Genomic DNA, 21,339 nt, shown 5'->3' on the forward strand with positions numbered 1-21,339 from the left:
CCACCTTAATGGGCTTCCCTGGTGGCTCAGATGGTAAAGAATCTGCCTGCAACGCGGGAGACCCAGGTTCGATCCCTGGGTCAGAAGATCCCCTGGAGAAGGGGATGGCTACCCACTCCAGAATTCTTGACTGGGAAATCCCATGTACAGAGGAGCCTGGAGAGCTGCAGTCCAGAGGGTTCCAAAGAATCAGACATGACTAACACATACCACCTAAAAATATCCGAGCTATCTGGACTTTTCCAGTCTTAAATAGTAAGCACAACCACCAAACAGTCACAGTGTTTGGTTGGGGCTGCAAGACAGCAACATTTTAAAAAACTATTATTTAATTATTTGGGAGGCTTCCCTGGTGGCTCAGATGATAAAGAATTTGTCTGTAGTGCAGGAGACCGGGGTTTGATCTCTGGGCTGGGAAGATTCTTTGGAGAAGGGAATGGCAAACCCACTCCGGTACTCTTGCCTGGGAAATTCCACGGACAGAGGAGCGTGGTGGGCTAAAATTCATGGGGTCACAAAAGAGTCAGACATGACTTCAGGACTAAACAGCACCAGGGAAGCTGTAACTAAGAACCACAAACTGAATGGCTTAAACAACCAAAATCTGTTCTCTCATGGGTCTGGAGGCTGGAAGCCCAAGCTCAGAGTGTCTGCAGGACCAGTTCCTTCCGAAGGCTTGGAGGGAGAATGTGAGCAAGCCTCTCTCCAGCTTCTGGGGGTTGTCGGCAACCTTTGGGGGTCCTTGGTGGCAGAAACTTCCCCCTGATCTCTGCCTGCATCTTCACAGGGTGTTCGTTCTCCCTGTGCCTAAGTCTGCTTCCACACTTCCCCTTATCATAAGGCTACCAGTCATTTGGATCAGTCCTTACCCTGCTCTGGTGTGAACCATTTTATCTAATTACATTTCTGAGGATTCGATTTTCAAATAAGGCCGGACCCAGACGGACTGGGAGTTGGAACGTCAGTGGATGAATGCTTGGGGGATACAATTCAACCATAACAAAGACCCTCAAAGCAATGACAGATTTATAAAAAGTTACCATGCCGACTGGTATTCAATTCCTGGGTCAGGAAGATCTGCTGGAGAAGGGATAGGCTACCCACTCCAGCATTCTTGGGCTTCCCTAGTGGCTCACCTGGTAAAGAATCTGCATGCCATGAGGGAGACCAGAGTCAGATCCCTGGGTTGGGAAGATCCCCTGGAAAAGAGAAGGCTACCCATTCCAGTATTCTGGCCTGGAGAATTCCACGGACTGTGTAGTCCATGGAGTCATAAAGAGTCGGACACAACTGAGCAACTTTCACTTTCACTTTTTACTTTCACCATGCCAACTAAACCATATCTTGCAGATTTTTACTTCAATCACTTGTAACATCTCAATGACACTCTGGACTACCTGTTTACTGACCAGACTGGGATTTCTTTATTTACTATCATTATCAGTCTCTTCCAGAGCAGAAATCCACAGAACAGGCACTACTGGACCATCAAGGGTCAAGATGAACGGAGGCTACTTAGCTATTTACTTTTATCTAGAAAAACCCAGACTGTTAAGATTTATGCCATGTACAAAGTAGTGGGTCTACCTCATAAGACTCTAACAAACTTGCTAATAGCAAGATCAGGTCTCTAAACTTGTCCTTTATGGAGCTGGACAGCAAAGACCTCTCCCTTTTCTACTGTTACAATCACATGGCTTCACTCACTTGGGTAGCAACCAGATCATCCGATGACGAGAGAAATAGATTCTGGCTCTGTATGTGCTAAACAAATGCTTGAAAGCATTTTTCACTGCGTGTGTGTGTCTACACTGAAGGTGTCTAACATCTGTTGTGGTATCCTTTTGCACTAAAATTATCATGAAAGCTTTCCGGGTAGTATATTAATTGCCGCTGCTTTAGGTTCTAAATTGCGTGTGATTTCTCTTAATGACTTTAATAAGAACACGGAGAGTTTTGTCTGCTCCCTGTTATAAGTCCAGCAGAGGGAGCAGGTGAGTATTACAAGCAGCATTTTCCTATAGGTATCATCCACAGCTGATTTTTGTTTTGCTTTAATTTTTAGTGCAGACAAGCAAGACTTTTCGACCTATAAACTAACAATGTCCCTGAAACACACATCAAGATTTTGGGGATAGGTCAGTCAATAATATATTTTTTCCTGTAAATATTCTACTAGGATCGTTTTAAGGCTTTCAAATCTATTGTTGAGATTTTTTTTTTTCTCTCTTGAGGGAAACAGATGCCAGGAACTAGGTATCTTAATACTGCTATAAATGTCCTCTCTTCACAGGCTTTGTACAACTTACTTCCTTTAATTTTTTCTTTTGTATCAGTCTTTCTTTGAATTTAGGCCCTTTCCTTAAAATGGAACACTTTGGGAAGTACAGTTCATTATTAATGGATACAAAAGACATTGCTTGAGATGGGATTAAGAGAAAAAGTAGGGCATATACACATGAGATTATCAGGAAGGACATAAATCACTGGCAGACCCCGTACTTAGATTCCTGAAGGAACAGGAATGACATGGAGTATTTTTATACACTTGGATGCAAACATCATTTCCTTTTATGCATAACTATTTATTATACTTATAATTCTTCAAAAACTATATATAATTCTTCAAAAATGACTTTTAGTACATGTAACTCCATAATCAAGCCTAATTTCCCACAGGAAGATTTTTTAATATCATGTCAGTTAGACAGACAGGAATACCAAAAGGGGGTCATGTGCTTTTATTATTATTATTTTTTTTTTACTTCTTTGACATAAGCAATTTTATTTATGCTAACCTATAACCAAGAAAGATAATATATCTTCATGGAAATAACACACATGACATTTTTATCTCTCTTATTTTAAAAGGTTTCTCAATAATTAAGATAAAAAATTTATAAATTTAGATTAAACAGAGATTTATCTAGATGGCATTAGGCCACTCTCAAGAGAAAACTCATTCTGAGAGGAATTTGGACAGTTCTTCAGTAGAATGGTTATGACAGAGAGACTAGACACATTTTTCACAGGCAATAGGATCTGACTTCTCAATAACTTTGCTGAAATGAATTTAGGAACATTTAGCATAAAATTACAACTCATAACCCCACTTCAAAATCTTTTCTGTTTTGAAGCCCACTTCAAAACACTCTAACAACAGTGTTAGTCAAAGGAAAGATTTTATTGACTTTTCATTGGTCATAAGCAAAACAGTAATCATTGACATCAATCCACTGAAAGAGAATGTTTAGCCTTTTTTTTTCTACATACGGGCAGAAAACAGGACACAGAATTACTGGCAGAAATATTATCAGGCTAATGCACTCATCTATTGTTTTAGAATTTCATCCACTGCCTTTTTAAAGTTATGACTTGTATCTTGACCTTTTAGGCACTTTTTTTTGATGGAAAGATAAAACAAAAATATTGGAGGATGAAAATATTTAAAAATCAAACAGCATTTGAGATAACTTCATGTAACAGGAGAATTACATAAACTAACATATTCCTAAAAATTCAGGGAATTCATCATGAAATCTTAGAAAAATAGTTACTTGGATATTTCCCAAGTTTCTAGTAAATAAAAAGCTTTTTCTTTTCAGTCCTCCAGGTTCCATATTATATACAATGTGGCTTTACAAAGCAAACCGTCTTGAATTGATGCTCAGCTGGTTCACGGCAGTACAAAACCGTCAAAGATTCAGGAGCCTTTTAAGTTTCCTTAAAAAAAAAAAAAACAACCAAAAAAACCCCAGAAACTGTCTTCTCTAAAAGTCTTTCAGACATAATGTCACAGTAAACACTCAGATAAGTTAGAATGAGTGAGGATTTGGTACCTCTTTGACTGAACTAACTTAAATAAGAATGACAACCAATAACCTAAATAAGAATGAAAAAGATTTTTCTCAGTATTAACTCTGATCCTTCCGTCAGTGCTAACCTTCTGACACACAGATGCCTACGGCTCCCTGTCAAACAGAAGTCACACGGCTTCGAGAAGGGAGATCATCGTCTCAGATAAGGCGATGCTATCGAGGCCTCTGCCCTTTAACGCCCGGCACTTAAGTCTATCTGCTCTGAGAATGAAAACATGAGGGGCATGCAGGGGAAATGGCTATTTCCCAGGAAAGGAAACTGCCTGAAAACACATCTGGCAAAGGCTTTCTTTCCTCCTCTGGCAGGCAGACGCTTATTTTAACAAAATATACATTTCCTCATCTTCTGCAAAGGTGAATTTGATGGAGCCAGTGCCTGATTCTAAGTAGATGCCACTTAGCTTTCCCCTATATGGAACGGGCCAGCTCTTTTATGGCAAATGCTATGTATGTTTAATTACAGCTAGGACAGAAAATCGTGCTAAAATGGGCAGTGTACTTCGTTTCAGAAACTGTACGTGTTCTCAAAGGTACATCACCCTCTTCCAGCCAGCGACAGGGCATGAAATTAAAGAGGCAAAGAAAGGAGAAAAAAAAAAAAATGTTAACACCAGAAAATTGGAAAGATGGCAAGGACGGACATAGACAGCGTAACCGATGCAAGCAGGCAAGAGGTTGGACCTCCGCAGAGTCCACCCTCGGTGAGAACGACCGGGTTGAGTCTGCATCGCTCTGTGCACCTGTGAGCAGACAGCCCCTACGTCCAGGTGGGCACACGGTGGCCCCGTCTGTGACCAGCTGCCCCCGCTCGGGTGACCAAAGGCCACAGAAGGTGGGTCCATCAGTGGAACCGGTTACATCTCTGGGGTGTGCTGTCTGTGCAGCACAGAGGTGACAGCGTGTGACATGGAGATTCTCCAAGGGTGGCTGAGCTTTGCCATGTTAAAATCGGGATAAAAAAAAGTCATGGCTTTGGACTTCCTGGCTGTCCAGTGGTTAAGACTCTGCACTTCCAACGTGGGGGCCGTGGGTACTTTCCCTGGAAGGGAGCAAAGATCCCACTTGCTATGCTAAGACTCCGCATGCCATGGCAGCCAAAATGAAACAGATACTAAAAAAAGAAGAAACAAAAGCACTGCTTTAACTTCCACTTAAATCCATGAGTGTAAAGGAAAGGCCCTGAGGTGCGCAGGGCTGGTGGAGGCCTGTCGCCTCGCCCCGCCAAGCCTCGGTTTCCAGGTCCGTCACAGGGGCAAGGTCGGCTTCCCACAGCGCCACGTGTGTGTACTGGCATCTACAGGTCTTCTCTTTCCTCTGTCTTCTAACTTTAAGAGGCTTTCTCCTTGCTACCGTCCTCAGACCCTGTGGCTGGGGACTGTCCCCCGCAGCCTGCCATCTCGGCTCTAACACTGGCTCAACTTGGCCAGCGCCTCCAGGGAGGGGCCGCCCACGGCTTCTGCAAGGCGGCTCCGGACCCCACGCGAGCCCCTTCAGGTCTGTTCCACGGGCGAGACGCAGAGTGGAGACAGCTCTTCTGTGACTCACCACGAGGGGGCCTGCTTCCAGAAGCCTAAATACTCACTTTCTGTCTTTTCTTTTTCCCTTCCCCTCTTCTTGCCCTTTCTTTCCTTTTTCCCTGTGGCTTATTCAGCTCTCATTCATTGTTGCATACAATTTGGGGAAAAAAAATAATAGAAACTTTTTCTCTTGTAACAATTTGATGTCCAGTGAACTTCCTAATGGCTTCCCCTGTACACTGCACATAAGCTGTAAACACATTGGCCAATTTAACTGATTTTAAAAAGGCCAGGACAGAGGGAGGTGGGAGAGGGAGGTGGGTGAGAGGCCCCCACGCCCTGGGGTCCTGAGGAGCCCGCTGTCTGTGAACGGCTGAGAGCCAAGTGTCCTCAGCGTCACCTAGCAGGGGTATTTCAGCACCCGGAGGTCCTCTCACACCAGCACAGCACTTTTGAAAAACTAAGCCCATGCCGGCCCAGCCACCGAGGCCTGCGGACATTGGTGCCACGGTGACGGCCACTTCGCTGCATGACGGTGACCAGCGGGTGCAAGACTGACTCTGGGGATCTGCCCAGATGCGATGGAAAGACACTGGCACGAGACGTCAGTTGGCGGGGGAGATCAATGTGCCCCCGAGTGCGTCTGCGTGGTTTCTCATTGCTCCTCATTAGCCACGGGCTTTGGGAGTGGACACTTGCCACATATGCTTGCTGCTCAGATGGCAATGACCACCCCCCCCAAGCCCCCGCAACAGCTGATCCACTTCTGTCCCTCCTTAGTCCAACAGTATAACTAACCCGTTAGATATGAGTATTAAACAGGCTCCCTGGAAAGAGCAGAAGTCACGCAGGTTTCTCTGAAACCCTGTCTGGTGATCCACGCCTGGGGGGCTGCCCTGCACTGCACTGAGTTCGAGCTGGCACCATTTCTTGGCTTCTGGCTTCCAGAACCAGCAATCCGGCACCTCACAGGTGGTCCTGGGAAGGTTGGGGTCAATCAGATCCCAGATCCGACAGAAGCAAGTCCCACATCGGCTCTGGACCTACATTTCTGGAGCCACGACCAGGCTTTTCCCACGCGTCCGGCACGTCTGCTCCACAGGGCGGTCTGGAGCAGAGGTGCCTCGGCAGAGCTCCGCAGCACTCCTCTCTACCAGGGCAGACGGCCACGTGGTCCTGCTGGTGCCATCAAATGAGGGCTCACTCCCTGATGGCAAAGTGCAAAAGGGGAACCTGAGACAGCGCTACAGCGAATAAATGGGAGCCTCCGCAATTTCAGCTGGTGACATACAGTACAGGGGAGAAAACAAACATTATTAAGAAAATAAATAGCACCACACACAGCTGTTCGGCAGAACTGTGAGGACAAAAAAAAAAAAAAAAAAAAATTGGCTGGGCAGGAAGGCAGCTTTTGGGAAGGCTGTAATAATATTTCTCGTTTTATAGCCCCATCTGCCTTTAGCGAACCTGTCAGCAAGTCATTGACGGAAACTCAAGATTCTCTTTGAAACTGAACAGCTCTGAGAAGCAGTCAAGGCTGCATCCAGCCTCCATCCCCAGGCTGGGGTGCAAGTAGCCACTGCTGCCTGCTGCCTGGTGCTTAGGAAACAAACGTGTGCTGGGGGCGAGTCTGCATCCAGGGTGGGGTCTTCCCGCCTGACACACTCAGTGAGCCCCTGCTCGGCCCTGCTGGTCCCTCTGGGGTCTCCAGCTGCTGCTCCCGCACTGGCCGTGGTGGACGTGCCCGTCTTCCCCTACTTCCTCGTGGTACAACATTCAGCCCATCATCCAGCCCTGAACGCAGAAAGCGCTGCTCTGCTTTCACGCTGGGGCAGTTCTCCCAGGGCCTCTTCCCTCTTGGAGTTTAGATCCAGCTTCCAAGCGGCACTTTCTTTTTGGTCGAATGTTCCCGTCCCTTCAATGAGCCCTTTCCCCTGGCCTGTCTCACCGTTCTCGTCCTTGGGAGAACGGGCGCTGCTCTGAGGCACAGAAGGCTCCCTGAGGTTCCCTCTTACACTGTCTGTGCCCGGAGAGGCCTGGAGACCGTGTCACACCCCCCCGCAACCCCCTCCAGCCCGCAGACCAGGGCCTGCGGTCCCTGCGGAACGGCCAGTGAGCTAAGAATGGTTCCTGCATTTTTAAAAGACTGAAAAAACCCAGAGAATATTTCATGACGTGGAAATTATGATAAGTTCAAATTTCAGTGTCAACGAATAATGCTTCGTTGGCACACAGCCACCTCCCATCCTCAAGGGTTTTCTCTTTACGGCTTCTACACTACGACGGCAGAGTTGAGCAGCTGTGAAGGAGCCCGTGTGGCCCAGGAACCTGAAATACTTACTCCCGGACACTTTACAGGGCACGTCTGCCAACCCCCACTCCTGTCCAAGCCTCAGGGAAGAACTTCTGCATACCTACAGGGAGCTGCTCGCTGCACGCCCGGGCCAGAGCGCCTGGACAAGGGAGCACCCCCTCCCACCAGCGGCAGAACCGGTGCCCTGGAGGTAACACATGCTCCTCCTGGGTGTTCTCTCCACGTCCCAGGGCCGGGGTCTCCCCGCCTCACTTTCTCTGCTTCTCTATGTCTGACACGCCATCATGCTCCCCAGCACCCAGCAGAAAAGGACTACTTGTGGTGCCCGCTCTTCCTGTGGCTTCTTCTTAAACCACCCTGTTTGCCTGAGAAGCAGACAGATGATCTTGGAAACCACACGTGCGACATTATTACCTTATAATATACACTTTCAAATGGGGGAGCACTTTGGATGAAAAAAGTGCTCCCCGTGTTTCTGCTTCATGGTCAGCCAGAGAATAGCACAGTGACAACATTTGACAGTGGAAAATTTAATGGGAAATGCTGGAGAAGGAAAGTAATATTTCTGAGTTACATGCACTATTTCGTATCATTTTAACTCTAAAAGTGCTGCTGAGAAAGAACCATCCTATTTTGCAGGTAGGGAAACTGAGGCTTAGAGGAGTTAAGCATTTGCTGCAGATCTCAGAGACTCAGGGTTCTAACACAAGTCCCATCTTCAAATCCTACACATGTCCCTTTGCAGTTAGTAGTCTGAATAAGCGTATCTTTAGTTTGTCCCCTTAGTGGAAACTTTGCACCAAAATCAAGTTCTAGCTTCCTGAGCCATCAAGCCCTTTGAGAATCTGGGGGCATCTACAAACCCCTTCTTAGAAAAATGACACGAGCTGTTTTATCCAAACATTCAATAACAGGACCCCGGGGGTGGATTAAGTGACAATGCCGTGCTGAGTGCAAGTAACAGCTTGAGATATCGCAATAAAAATATCTGTAATTGCTATTCATGAGAAAGCAGAGACACTGACAACTGTTGTTGTGGCCTACTCAAAGCTAAAAGAAAGGCTGTATTTCAGTTAAACTTCGGCAAAAAAGAAAGACATCTTTTCCTGTCAAAGTCTGTGGACCCCACGAGTTCTGTCCGTGGACTCTGGGTTAAGAACCTCTGTTCTGGAGGGAAGCTGGGGGCCAGCCCGTGCACAAGAGGGATGTCTTTAAAGGTCTAATCAGGTCTAACAATTCACTCTGTAGACCTCAGTTGTCCAAGAATTAAAAGCATAAAACCCCCTGAAATCTGGTCTTGCATGATTACATGGACACTGGCTTTACAGGTGGACGAGGTCCACTGGGTCAGTGCTGAACTGGCCACTGCTGCCTGGGAGGAATCTTGTGCCCTTGGGCATGGACAGACCCTGGCAGAGGCTCCACGTCGCCCGCCCACCCCCGCCCCCGACCCCCAGCATGCACACTGGCTGGTGAGCGAGCATACTGTCAACCCCAAAACGTTAAGTTTTAGCTACTGAAGGGAGTACCCTGGAGGATTTATGGAGCCACATAATTGAAACAGAAAAACCTTGGGAGTTAACGCAGCCCTTGAATCAGGCAGACAAGGACTTTGGGGTTAATTAAAAAGAAGTGATTTGCCGGAGTCCAGCACTGAGTGGGACTGATTCGACTGATCCTGGATAATACGTTACCAAATGATAGGATTTGAGCAAATTCTGACCTAATAAAGGAGAAGTTTATATATGCCACTCTCAACTCCCTCTTAAATTCTGATTTTTCTATGGATTCTAATTTAGTGGACAATTAATCAGGCTAGTTATATATTAAGTTTATGTTAAGTACTGGAGTGGATATTTTGCTTAAAAGATGAAATGTCAGTGCTCAGAAATTGACTTTCCTAACACAAATTGAATAAAGCGTGATGTTCCTATCCAGCTGTTTTAAGATGAAAGTTTTGCATACTTGGCTAAATGGTTCAAAAATCAAGTAATACCAACGAAACTATTTTCCCTATGAAAAGGCACAGAGTTTACAAGAGCGAGACTTCTTCCTCTTTGTTTGTAATAACAAAAATAAACCGAAGTCCTGACATATTTGCAGTATTTTTATTCCTAAAGGAAAAAACAGGAACTTTCATTGTACTTTAAAGCTATTGCCCCAGATATTTACCAGCTTTGCGCTGTGAAATCAGTTTCAGACACAGGAGACCTACAGGCTCTCTCTAGGAAACAGTCAATTAGGGTGGTGCCTCTGAAATACCCAGGGGTCCTGTAACTGATCGGTTTTTCCCAGAGGGCTTCTGCAGCATATAGTCCCGGTTGGACAGTACACATCAAGCCCGGATTTTTCCTGTGGCCTGGCTGGTGACCCCCCTACAGGAAGATAACGGGCAAGCCGGGAGGGCGGAGCCGCCGGCTGCACATGTCTGCCTGCTCTTATCAACTTATCATATAAGGAAAGGAAAGTGATTGATTCGGACCCTGACACTGCAGAATCTGGGGAAGAGAGACAAAGCAGCGCTAACGCGGGTCTGGAAGGCGAATGCAGCCCTCACGGGGAGCAGGGCTCTTCTCCCCACTGTGATCTGACAGTCTGCTGCGAGGCCAGAGAGGAGACGGCAGCAGAGACCAAGGCTGGGAAAGGAGGGAACAGGAGGCTTCCCTTGATGGACCTTGAGCCTCTGCCCCCGAGCTTCGCGTCTGAGAGGGCAGCTTAGCGCTGGGACTCTCATGCGCCTGGAAGTTTGCTGAGCGGGTGGTTTATTACCGACAGACAGAAAGAATGTGGCAGCTTGTTTTCTTGACTCTGAGCTGTGATCTGGCCGTAGCCACAGCCCACAGCGGCTCTCGGAAGGGCATGGACATCGCCGCTGGGAAGAAACAGTATCAGGTTCAGCACGGAGCCTGTAGCTACACGTTCCTCCTGCCGGAGACGGACCACTGCCGCTCGCCCTCCAGCGCCTACGTGCCCAACGCCGTGCAGAGGGACGCGCCCCTTGACTACGACGACTCGGTGCAGAGGCTGCAGGTGCTGGAGAACATCATGGAGAACAACACACAGTGGCTCATGAAGGTAAGGAGGCGCCGCTCCTGGGCACGGTGTCACCGGCTCAGGTTTCACCGCCAGCCCGGCGGGCGGGCAGGAGGGGGTGGCCAGAGCAGGGAGGTGGTGGCTGACACCTCTGAGTGAACGGCCACTTGCTGTCTCCTGTGCTGCCCTGCAAAGGAGCCGGGGCTGAACAGGGACACAGTTTACTGGGAGACAGTGCTGGGATCAGTGGAGAGATGTCTCTAAGGTCAGGAATCTTTATGAACAGAGGAAATGCCCTTCTCGGCACAACATATGGGCTGTGTTGTTTGTGCCAGTGGTTTAAACTCTGTGACACCCATTACCAGGGACCTTATAAACCGGCCGCAGGCGCGGGAGGGAAGCTGTGAGCAACACAGCGCTGGAGCCAGGAAAAACGTGACAATCGCGTTAATTACGGATACATAACGGATGGAGTAAAGTGCTTTACCAATTTCCTGAATTTATTTACTAAAATAGATCGGGGCTCTGGGTAAAGGAGAGGAAATTAAATAAAGCAGACCGTCCATTTCTCAGAACTTCGGGGCTTTTATGCCGAGAGCTTGTCAACTGTGGGTGGGGGTGAGTTTTGCCAGCGTGCCAGCGGAGTTAGTGGCGCAGCCCCTTCAGTTCCTCCAGCGGCTCTGAAGGTGACCCCACGCGGGGCGGGCGTGCAGGGCACCTGGCCGCAGTGACGGTGTGACAAGGTGGTCGCGTTCTTGGGGCTCCCACGAGCCCACTGCTTCAGGCTTTTCACAGAGAATTGGACTCAGGATACTGAAAGCTCAGTTTTGCTTTCACAAGCTATCATTTTCATAAGTGAAGCTGTCTATACAAACCCCAAACCACCCTGAAGTTCTTCTTGTTGTGGGCTGTGTATATTCTAAAGGGGGCTCAGACAAACTGCACACATGGATTCCTCCCTGACTATCACAGTGACATCGCAGCACGGCGCTTGCACAGCAGAGGACTACGGTTTCAAGCCAGATGGGAACTTTAACAGCAAGCCGCTTTCCCCCATTCAACACTCTGCCTGAGTCTTTCGTTTCACTGTAAACCTTCTGTTTAGGACACCTTATCTTAATCTCAGAATAGATCTTGGCTCCTAATCTGCGTTTCTCATTAGCTCTCCTACCTTCAGAGAGGAAATGACCACGTTATTGCTTTGGTCCTGAGCCGAGATGAATGAAAGCCCTCTCGGCACTGCATTCAGTTTAACAAGAGGGGTCGCTTCAAATCAAAGAACAGAAAACAACAGAAACGTATCAGAAAGACTTGCCCTGTAATATGAGACTCATTAGTCCTGTCTGTGAGCATGGTCCCTTCTGGGCAAATTCTCTTTCCTAAGAAGTTCCCTGTGGTGCTTAAAAAGAAAAAACCTCCTAAAATTCACAGATGTGCAAACAGTGATGTTAAACTTGGAAAGTATGCAGCCATACAGGTTCGCATGTTTGGAAGGCAAACTACTACCCTCAACATCTGCTCGCGGGCTTCCCGTTTCTTCCTGGGTCGCCCCGTCGCTCGCTTAACGCCAGGGCTGCTGGACGCGGCGCGGGATGGGAGACGCGCTGTTCACAGTGAACAGTCTGCCCGACTGGTGAGTCGTCTCTTAGGATACACGGTCAAGAAACATAAAAGAGTGTCTTGCCAAATTCAGGACGGCTAAATTATGTTTGCTTAAGGAAGCCCACGTTAGGTATACCTGGAACTCCACACACACAGCTCATATTTCTCTCTTAGATAAACAACCCCCTGCTCCTCCATCTCTGAGACGCTGTTTAGAGAAGGAGAAGGACCAGGAATCCGACACGAGGTGACCAACATTTTTTCCTTTCCAGGTTCAACGAGCAAATATTTGAACAGTAGCACAATGGTGTTTCTACATTCTTTCTTTAGCTCAAGAGCTCAGTGTCACGGAGAGTGACTTCATGCTGATCTTTTCAGGGCTCACACCTGCGCTCTCAGCCTCTCTGGGTTATGTACACGTGAGAAAGTCAGGGTGTGCGCTCGTCTGCTTTACTGGCTCCTGGTTTTGGAATGAGAGCAAAAACGCCAACACGAAACCCGCTTCCAGTGATTGAATGTAACCTCTCTGCTTGTTTTTTACTTCGGTGTTTTGTCACCTGTGATAATAAACACTGCGTTTCTCATAAGGGAGAAAATAACATGTAATGGGATGACAGATAAGCCACAATGATCAACAATCGAACCCCTATTGATAGATTATGACAGAAAGAAAAGCACCATGCTGTGTTCTGCATATTTCCTTTTCTTTAGGGCAGTTTTTTTTCTTTTTTATGATTCCATACTTCCTTTCTTTCCCTGATTAACACTAAGAATGGGAGTGGCGGGGGTGGGGGGGGAACCTTTTAAGGTTTTAAGAAAACTTGCTGAGAAGGAAAATAAGACCAAGTGCCTGGTGAATCTCAGGGTAGATGAACACCGTTTCTCCTTCTCTGTGGCTAGTAGCCCCTTGGGAGCTCGGACTAAGAAAGCAGTTTTGCACATCATCGAGAGATGCCACTCTGCCCCTCGAGCCAGCCAGGCAGAGGAAGCGGCAGACTTCTGAATGAGCGCCGGGGAGCATGAATGAACAGCACAGGGAAGGCGCCCTTGCTGGTCAGCTGGGAAGCAAGGACAAGATCAACCGTGATGGCTAGGGACCAAACACACCCAGAGATCTAGAGAACACCGCATAGGGTCACATCCCCTTGCTAATCCTGCAGCTATTCTAAACCTCTGCCCCAGGGACAGTAAACACACTTTATAAAATCTGACAAATAACTTAGCGGAGTGCATTGTATCTTGCTAGGAGACCGAAATTTTTTTTTTTTGTCCTCAATCAGAAGAAACAGGGAAAGGAAATAAACAGTTATTTCATACTGATGAATACTTTAAAAGCTATAAACAACTGCAAAGCCTATTGTGCTTGCAAACAATGTTTTGAAAAATAAAGCTAATGGCTCTTAAGTTGATGCAAACATTTCCTTGTAATCTTATTATTATTTTTTAAATGACAGAAGCACAGGCTGGGAACTGTAAACCTGAATGGAGATTCTTTTCTTTCTTTACAACCAAGGATGCTATATCCTTTCAACAGAGTATGAGAACTATTCGTTAGCTGAAATACAGGGAGCAGTAGTTGTGCTCCTAAGAACAAAACTATGGTTAAAGGGAAAAACTGATGGTGAGAGGCTCACCACCATGCTGAGAGGTATGTGTGTTCTTGTGTGGCTACAAAACCTGCCAGGGACTGACTCTGTGTGTGTGCGTGATCTTGTGTGCCTACAAAACACTCCTCAGCTGTATATCTAAACAAACAAGTAAACAAATGAGAGCTTGGTTCATTACAGGAAAGAAAACAAACCCCATGAGCTGTACATCCAAACGAACAAGCAAGCAAACAAACGGGAGCTTGGTTCATTGAAGGAAAGCAAGCAAACCCCATGCAGCTTCAGCCAAGGCTCTGGTGCTGCGGGAACAGAACTGCCCTTCCCACCGCCTGCACTGCCCTCGTCCCCGAGCCGTGACACGTGACTGTTCACTGCTGGAAGCAAGCGCCGAGCCTTCATCAAGCTGACTAAACCTTCTAGGCAAGACTGTGAGGAGCTGACTACTATTACTGTTTAGTTACACATTAATATCAGCATAATAAGGGAGGAAGAGATGACGAAAGTTTCACTGTGGTAGGAGAAGTACAACAGATTTAAGGCAGGAAAAGGCAAGCTCAGTATAGTGTTGACTGTGTGATGCAGAGTACAATGTGTGCTTACCCGTATATATTACAAAAAAACACGGGCTCACTGTACGGATAGTTTGCATTACATACAGTATAGACATAACATCCATTTTCCATGGGCAGGTGGCCTCCACGCATTGAAGGGGGCTGTCTGACATCCTGGATTAACGATGCCGGTGTCCTCCAGGGTGAAGATGCAGACTTGCCCACAGAGCCTCCAAACAGGAGGTGGACCTGTGCACACCTTCCATCGTATCTGACTTCTCTGTTAGACACTAGACAACCAGCTAGCCTCCATACTGTGTTTTGAAAATTGGTTGATTTTAACCAATGTGGTCCTTTACAGTTTACAAACAGGTTGTAACCCAGGAGTCCATCTGTAAGCCAGTTACTGCACTGTATGCACTTGAAGAGGATGCTGGCCACCTTATAAACGCTGACCAGATGCTCACGCTGGTCCACAGGACTTACTTTATTCCATAAAGTAACTGAAACTTTGTATGTGTGTAATTCAAGAACAACAATGCCAATCAACCCTCTCGCCATATGTATCTCTTAAGAATAAAACAAAAATGTGAGAGTAATATATGGGCCATGTAAAATTACAAAGTCAAACAGTAGAAAGTAGGATGCAAATTCTGCTTCCTCTTAAAGTACAGTGCCCTTCCGTAAGATGAACACTGAGCAATGTATTTTTGTCGTTTACACGCCCGCTCAGCCGTGTCCGACTCCTTGCGACCCCATGGATTGCAGCCTGCCAGGCTCCTCTGTCCATGGACTTCTCTGGGCAAGGACACTGGAGTGGCTTTCTGTGTCCTCTTCCAGGGGTCCTCCCAACCCAGGGATGGAACTGAGGTCTCCCGCATTACAGGAGGATTTTTTTTTCTCCCCTCAGTCTAAGCCACAAGGGAAGCTAGCCCTTTATTGTGACAATTTAATATCAAAACGAATACATTTCCTTCTTCTTAAAACATGAATGGTGGTATTATATAGTGATCAGAATCTTTTCTTCTTTTTTGAGGGGGCTCACACTGACATAAAAAGAGGCTGAAAGAAAGATTTTATTTAGGGGAAAATCTGGAAGACAAAGGTAAAGGAGAATCTGGACTAAAGGGGTGTGCGCAATATATAAGGGAGGCAGGAGAGTTGGGGGCTAGAGAGCGAGGAGGAGAGGAGAATAGGGTGATGGAGTCCGTCAGCACAGGGAGGGGCCGTCAGTGGGACCGCTGCTGTGACAGAGGCGGCGGCTCACATGGCTCCACATCCGGGACCCCAAAGGACCCCAGGCCCGGGCAGCTTTGGAGGTCCTGGGCTGAGATGAGGAGGGCAATGTGATGAGTCACGAACACACACAGACTGCTTCCAGATCAGATGCTCATAATTTGCAGAGCATCTCTATTACTTACTGATAACGATGACTCACTAAACTAGCCTTTGTCTCCTATAAATACATAATTATAATTATACAAACATATGCACTTGGTGTAAGTACGTATGTGTGTATTAGTTGCTCAGTTGTGTCAGACTCTTTGCCACCCCATGGACTGTAGCCTGCCAGGCTCCTCTGTCCATGGGATTCTCCAGGCACAACATTGCTGTGGGTTGCCATTCCCTTCTCCAGAGGATCTTCCTGACCCAGGGATCAAACCCAGCTCTCCTGCATTGCAGGCAGATTCTTTACTGTCTGAGCCATCCATATAATTGTGTATAACAAGTACATATTATATAACACACATATCTAAACCTATAAAATAATTTTCATTTTTAATTAAAAATAAAACACAAGCCATATATATGTGAATTGTGTAGTACTGTACTATGTATTTATTGGAAAAAAAAATCTTGAGTATAAGTGGACCAGCTCCCTGGGTGGTACTAGTGGTGGAGAATCTGCCTGTCAATGCAGGAGACGCAAGAGACCTGGGCTCCATTCCTGGGTAGGGACGATCTCCTGGAGGAGGGAATGGCAACCCACTCCAGGATCCTTGCTGGAAAATTCCATGGACAGAGGAGCCTGGCGGGCTACAGTTCATGGGGTCACAAAGAGTTGGACACAACCGAGTGACTAAGCATGCACATAACAGGGAGTTCAAATTCATGTTGTTCAGGGTCCACTGTAAGTGTGTGTGTGTATACGTTTTTTTTTTCCCTCTATTTTCATTACATCTTTCTTTGACTTGAAAGAATCTGATAAGATTTTTCTTCTCAATTATTCTAGAACTCTTCTGATATAAAGAGAGCCACTCAACTTTCCACTTTTACCACTGAAGCAGTGGTTGTAATATAGTAACAGAGGTGGCACTGAATACATTCAAAGCAGTTTGCACACCTTACCTCACTGTGTCCCAGAGATACCTCTCGAACACAGATGTAGTAGCCACAACCCCCACCTATTTTTAACCACTCATAAACACGGTCAGGGAATATCAGTGTGGGCTGCAGTGCAGAAGTCTTGCCTGGGTCACCCAGAGAGGAAAAACAAGCACAGAAAAGCACGACATCCCTCCTCTGACAAAAAGCAGACTTTTCTGTGGGGCTGCAAAGAGCAGAAACTCGCCGGGAGGGCGAGTGTGGGTGAACATGAATACAGGACTATTTCTCAGCTCATTAACACAATCAAGTTTCCTTTTGGGGCGCTTCAGGTTCTGGTGTCTAGGGCAGGCGTCACTAAAGCCCATTTGTTCGATCAACAAATAAGCACTGAAGGCCCATGTGTGCCCAGGCAGCGCTTGAGGTGCTTAGGGGTGAACCAGTGGGGTGAAGACAAGGACTGGGGTCTGCCCTGCCGGGGACACAGTGCCTGACACGCCCACGTTCTCGCTGGAACTCACGGCCAGAAGGTGTCAGTGCCACAGCTCAGAGTGAAAGGAGACGGTCTAGGTGCATGAGTGAGGCATTTGGGGGGTGGCAGGGGGCAGGGGAACAGTCCCAGACAGTGTGGTCACCCCACTGGAGCCTCTTTTACAAAACAAAAGCCAATCGAAACGGCTTCTGAATGGTCACTTTTTCTGATTACCAAAGTAACAGGTGGCTGTGGGAAATCACACACACACACAGCATGCACTAGACACATGATGTGTAGCACTCAAAATAAGCACCGTTCCTACTAAGCATACAGATATGCCTATATAGTGGTGTACACACTATAAAAAACATGCTGTACACACTATAGTATTATATACCTATACCTATCAGATAACTTGTAATTCTTTTTTATTAAAAATAAAAAAGGAAGTGGGTCTGAGAGGCTAAGTAAGTTGCTTGACATCCCAGGTCAGTAAGACAGGCAAGTCCCACCACCTGTGAGTCCTGTCTTAGGACAAGCACAGGCATTCCGGGGCACACCCTGGCACCCCAATACCAGGGCATGCCAGCAGTCTTGCAACATGAAGGCTACGGTGTGGGCAAACTGGTTACCAGGCAACATTTGTGGTCTGTCCTGTGTGGGGATGGTACCAATGCTGCTAAGAAGAAAAAAAAAAAAGCAATTGGGAATGTCGTGTGTCTACAGTACTCACATGAAATTCCACCCTCTAGTTCAGAAGAGTGAAAACAAATTATATGATAACCAAGAGAAAGTCTGAACCTTCTTACAGAGCATGCATAAAATAACGCTCTTCTGGATGCTGAGTGAGCGTGACAGCTTGCATTTCACAGTACCACTCGAAAGTCCAGGCAAATAAAATTCAGCCCAACCTGTGACCTGGCCTGTCCTCCACTGATTTTAAGAAATGACTAGGGTGTATCTCCCATCTAGCATTCTACAGACAGATGTGACCAAAAATAACTTGATGTCATACTACTCACATTTAAAATGAAAAATTAATGTCAAGCTCAGTGATTTGATGAAATCAAAAGCAGTAAAAAAAAATTTATGGGTAATATTAAAAGTTTCAACACTGATCAGGATTAAAATGATTTTCTTGTATGGTTTGAGAATAAAGGGATGAAAGTTCCTCAGCCCCCTGAACTGTGCTAGCTGTCTGTCTTTAAATCAGTATTTCCATTAGATATCTGCCCATGAAATCACCTTTCTTTCATATCCTAAACTTGGCAAGCATTGCTGACTAAAGATATGAAATCCACTAAAAATCTCTGAGAAGTGGGCCTAATCCCTTTATCATCATCACCTCCTTCAACCAGCTAAAACCATTGTCTTTGCAACTCAACTAGAACCTAATTAAAACCTTCATAGGAACCTGCCTGCGGGTGCCTGGGCTGGTAATTGCTTTCCTCCAACATCAGCCTCATTCTTTCCTTTGAGCTATCTTTTATTTATTTTTTTTTAATTTTATTTTATTTTTAAACTTTACATAATTGTATTAGTTTTGCCAAATATCAAAATGAATCTGCCACAGGTTAATCCTTGAGAACTCCTTTCAAAATCTTTCTATTAACCTGACAACTTAACACTACCAAGCTTTCACTTCCAATGTTTAATACACAATAAACTAACAATCAAGAAAACTAAGTGTATACATTAAGAATATAAGCTGTCATTTTGAACCATGTGTGTGATTTTATATCTTTTCATGGACAGAGTGATTTTTAAGGGAAGAGGTATTCAGATGCAGAGGTCTTGGGAAATATAACACTTTAACCCGGTGACACAGTTTCCTAGAGTTTCCCATTGTTTGTGTGTGCTGAATATTTATAACGGTTAGTGGTCTTTTAGGTAGAGAATATTAAGTCTTAAAAGGAAGCCAATGTTCAACCTCTCCATTTCTTGATTTTGTTACATTCTGTCTAGACCATATAAACAAGTCTTCTCGCAGTGAGAGCGATGATTCCACTGGGGTAACTTAATCCACTGATTAACCTGGTGACAAAACCTGCCACCTATATGAGTCTTCAGTATTCCAGGACATACACATTAGCACCTTCATTGCACGTCAGCCTCTGTGTGTCACTAGTTAATATTCAGTTATGGGCTGAGCATGCCTCCCACGGGAGGCTTCCACTTTGGCCACCAAAAGCACTCTTCGGTGGTCGGTTCAACAGCAGAGTTGTCTGACATCAGGAACCTACGGGCAGGAGGCTATACTCATCAGTAGAACCTGCTGAGTTGCTGTGACTTGATAAAGACAGTCTGACAGCCCGCCCCAGAGGAGCCTCGGAGGCCCTCAAGACCACCACCCTAATGGAAAAAGGTAGAGGTGAAAAGAACTTGAGACCATTTCAGGGGTTTTGTTTAGGCCCAAGACAGCCCCAGGAACTGAGCCAAACTAGAGCAAAGGGAGGAGGCTTCTCTGGTGGCTCAGCAGCAATGATGGAGACCGTGGTTTGAGTCCTGGGTTGGGAAGATCCCCTGGAGGAGGGCATGGCAGCCCACTGCAGTATTCTTGCCTGGAGAATCCCATGGACAGAGGAGCCTGGCGGGCTACAGGCCATGGGGTCACAAAGAGTCGACACGACTGAAGCAAGTGAGTGCGCGTGCAGAGCAAAGGGAATGACGTGCTCCCATAATCTAGAATTTGGGATAAAGGCGTTCCACACCAAAAGAAGAGATTTCCTAGAAACATCTGGTCAGATTCAAAGAAAAACAAATCTAAAATAAACCATGTTTACACATGAGGTCCATGCTATCACTGTTAACAAGTGCGCCTTTGGGTGCGCTGCTTGTTTTCCTGCATTTTAGTGTCTGCATTAAACATGCAGACAACTTTTGGGCTGGCCAACTCAGGACAGCTGGCTAGGTTAACGGGTGCAAACTGAAGCTACAGAATACAAGTTTTTCATTTCATTTGTTCCTTCTTACTCGTAGTAAGTGATCTTAAGAAAAAAAAAAAAAAAAGACCTAAATTTTTTTAGAGAAGTTTTTGGTTTGCAGCAAAACTGAGCGGAAGGCACAAGATTCCCCACAAGCTCCCTACTGCCACCCTTCACGTGCACAGCCTCCCCACTATCAGCGGCCGCCACTCAAGAGCACATTTGTTACAGTCAGTGAACCGTGGACACGTCCTCAGCACCCAGGGCTCACTCTTGGTGCTGTGCATTCTGTGGGTCTGGCCATATGTATGATGGCACTGCACCCACTATTACAGGGTACTTCCTCTGCACTAAAGTCCTCCACACTCTGCCTACTCACCTCCACTCCCTCCAACCCCTGGCAGCCACGAATCTTTTTACTGACTCCATACTTTTGTCTTTTCCAGAATGTGACATAGTTGGAATCACACAGTATGTAGCCTTTTCAAATTGCCTTCTTTCATTTAGTGAACTTTTTTTTTTAGCACGATTAACTGTACACTTGTTCAGTGACCCTCTTATCTTGACTATTCAACTAACTTAACTAGGGGAACACCCACAGTGTACCTTCAGAAACCTCAGCGTTCCTTACCTACAGCAGGGACCTCAGAGGATTACTATGTGTTTCAAATAAGATGATGAATGCAAAAGTATGCTGGAAAGTTTGGGACTATCATTATAATTAATTTTAATAATGATACCAGTAAGACACTTATCAAGATCTGTACTACCTCTCATATTAAAGATTACAATCCACTCAGTCTCATTAGGTTAAATGATCTGACGTTATACCTCAAGGCACATCTTTACTCTGTAAGACAATGAGTTTTCTTTCAACACGGACAGCAAGTTCTAAGTGTGCTCGTAAAAGGTCCTGTTTCTATCAGGGGGCTGACAGCCTCTTTGCAGAAATGCTGGGCTCCGAAACCATGCAGGGCATCTTCTCCTAGAACACCTCCTTCTGTCCCATCATGCTCACAGGTGAGCCATGAGCCCATTCAAAGTCAGGTCTCATTGTTAAACTTAATTTTTTATCACTTCAGCTTTTGGTAAGCTAAGAACAGTGTCACTCTT

General features: G+C 46.1%; 2 protein-coding genes across 4 annotated transcripts in view; one reads left to right on the top strand and one right to left on the bottom strand.

Moving 5' to 3' along the window:
• The window catches only part of MCPH1 (microcephalin 1), a 238,398-nt gene that overhangs the window by 63,367 nt on the left and 153,692 nt on the right, over positions 1 to 21,339 (bottom strand). The window lies entirely within an intron of this gene.
• ANGPT2 (angiopoietin 2) overlaps positions 10,045 to 21,339 on the top strand; it is a 59,523-nt gene continuing 48,228 nt past the window's right edge. Inside the window, exon 1 of the mRNA XM_006050684.3 lies at positions 10,045 to 10,784. Within this exon, the coding sequence (XP_006050746.1) occupies positions 10,494 to 10,784 (291 nt within the window). The 5' untranslated portion in view covers positions 10,045 to 10,493. The remainder of the gene's footprint in view (positions 10,785 to 21,339) is intronic.

Source organism: Bubalus bubalis, chromosome 1 (assembly GCF_019923935.1).
Source record: "Bubalus bubalis isolate 160015118507 breed Murrah chromosome 1, NDDB_SH_1, whole genome shotgun sequence".
NCBI classification, from domain to species: domain Eukaryota; kingdom Metazoa; phylum Chordata; class Mammalia; order Artiodactyla; family Bovidae; genus Bubalus; species Bubalus bubalis.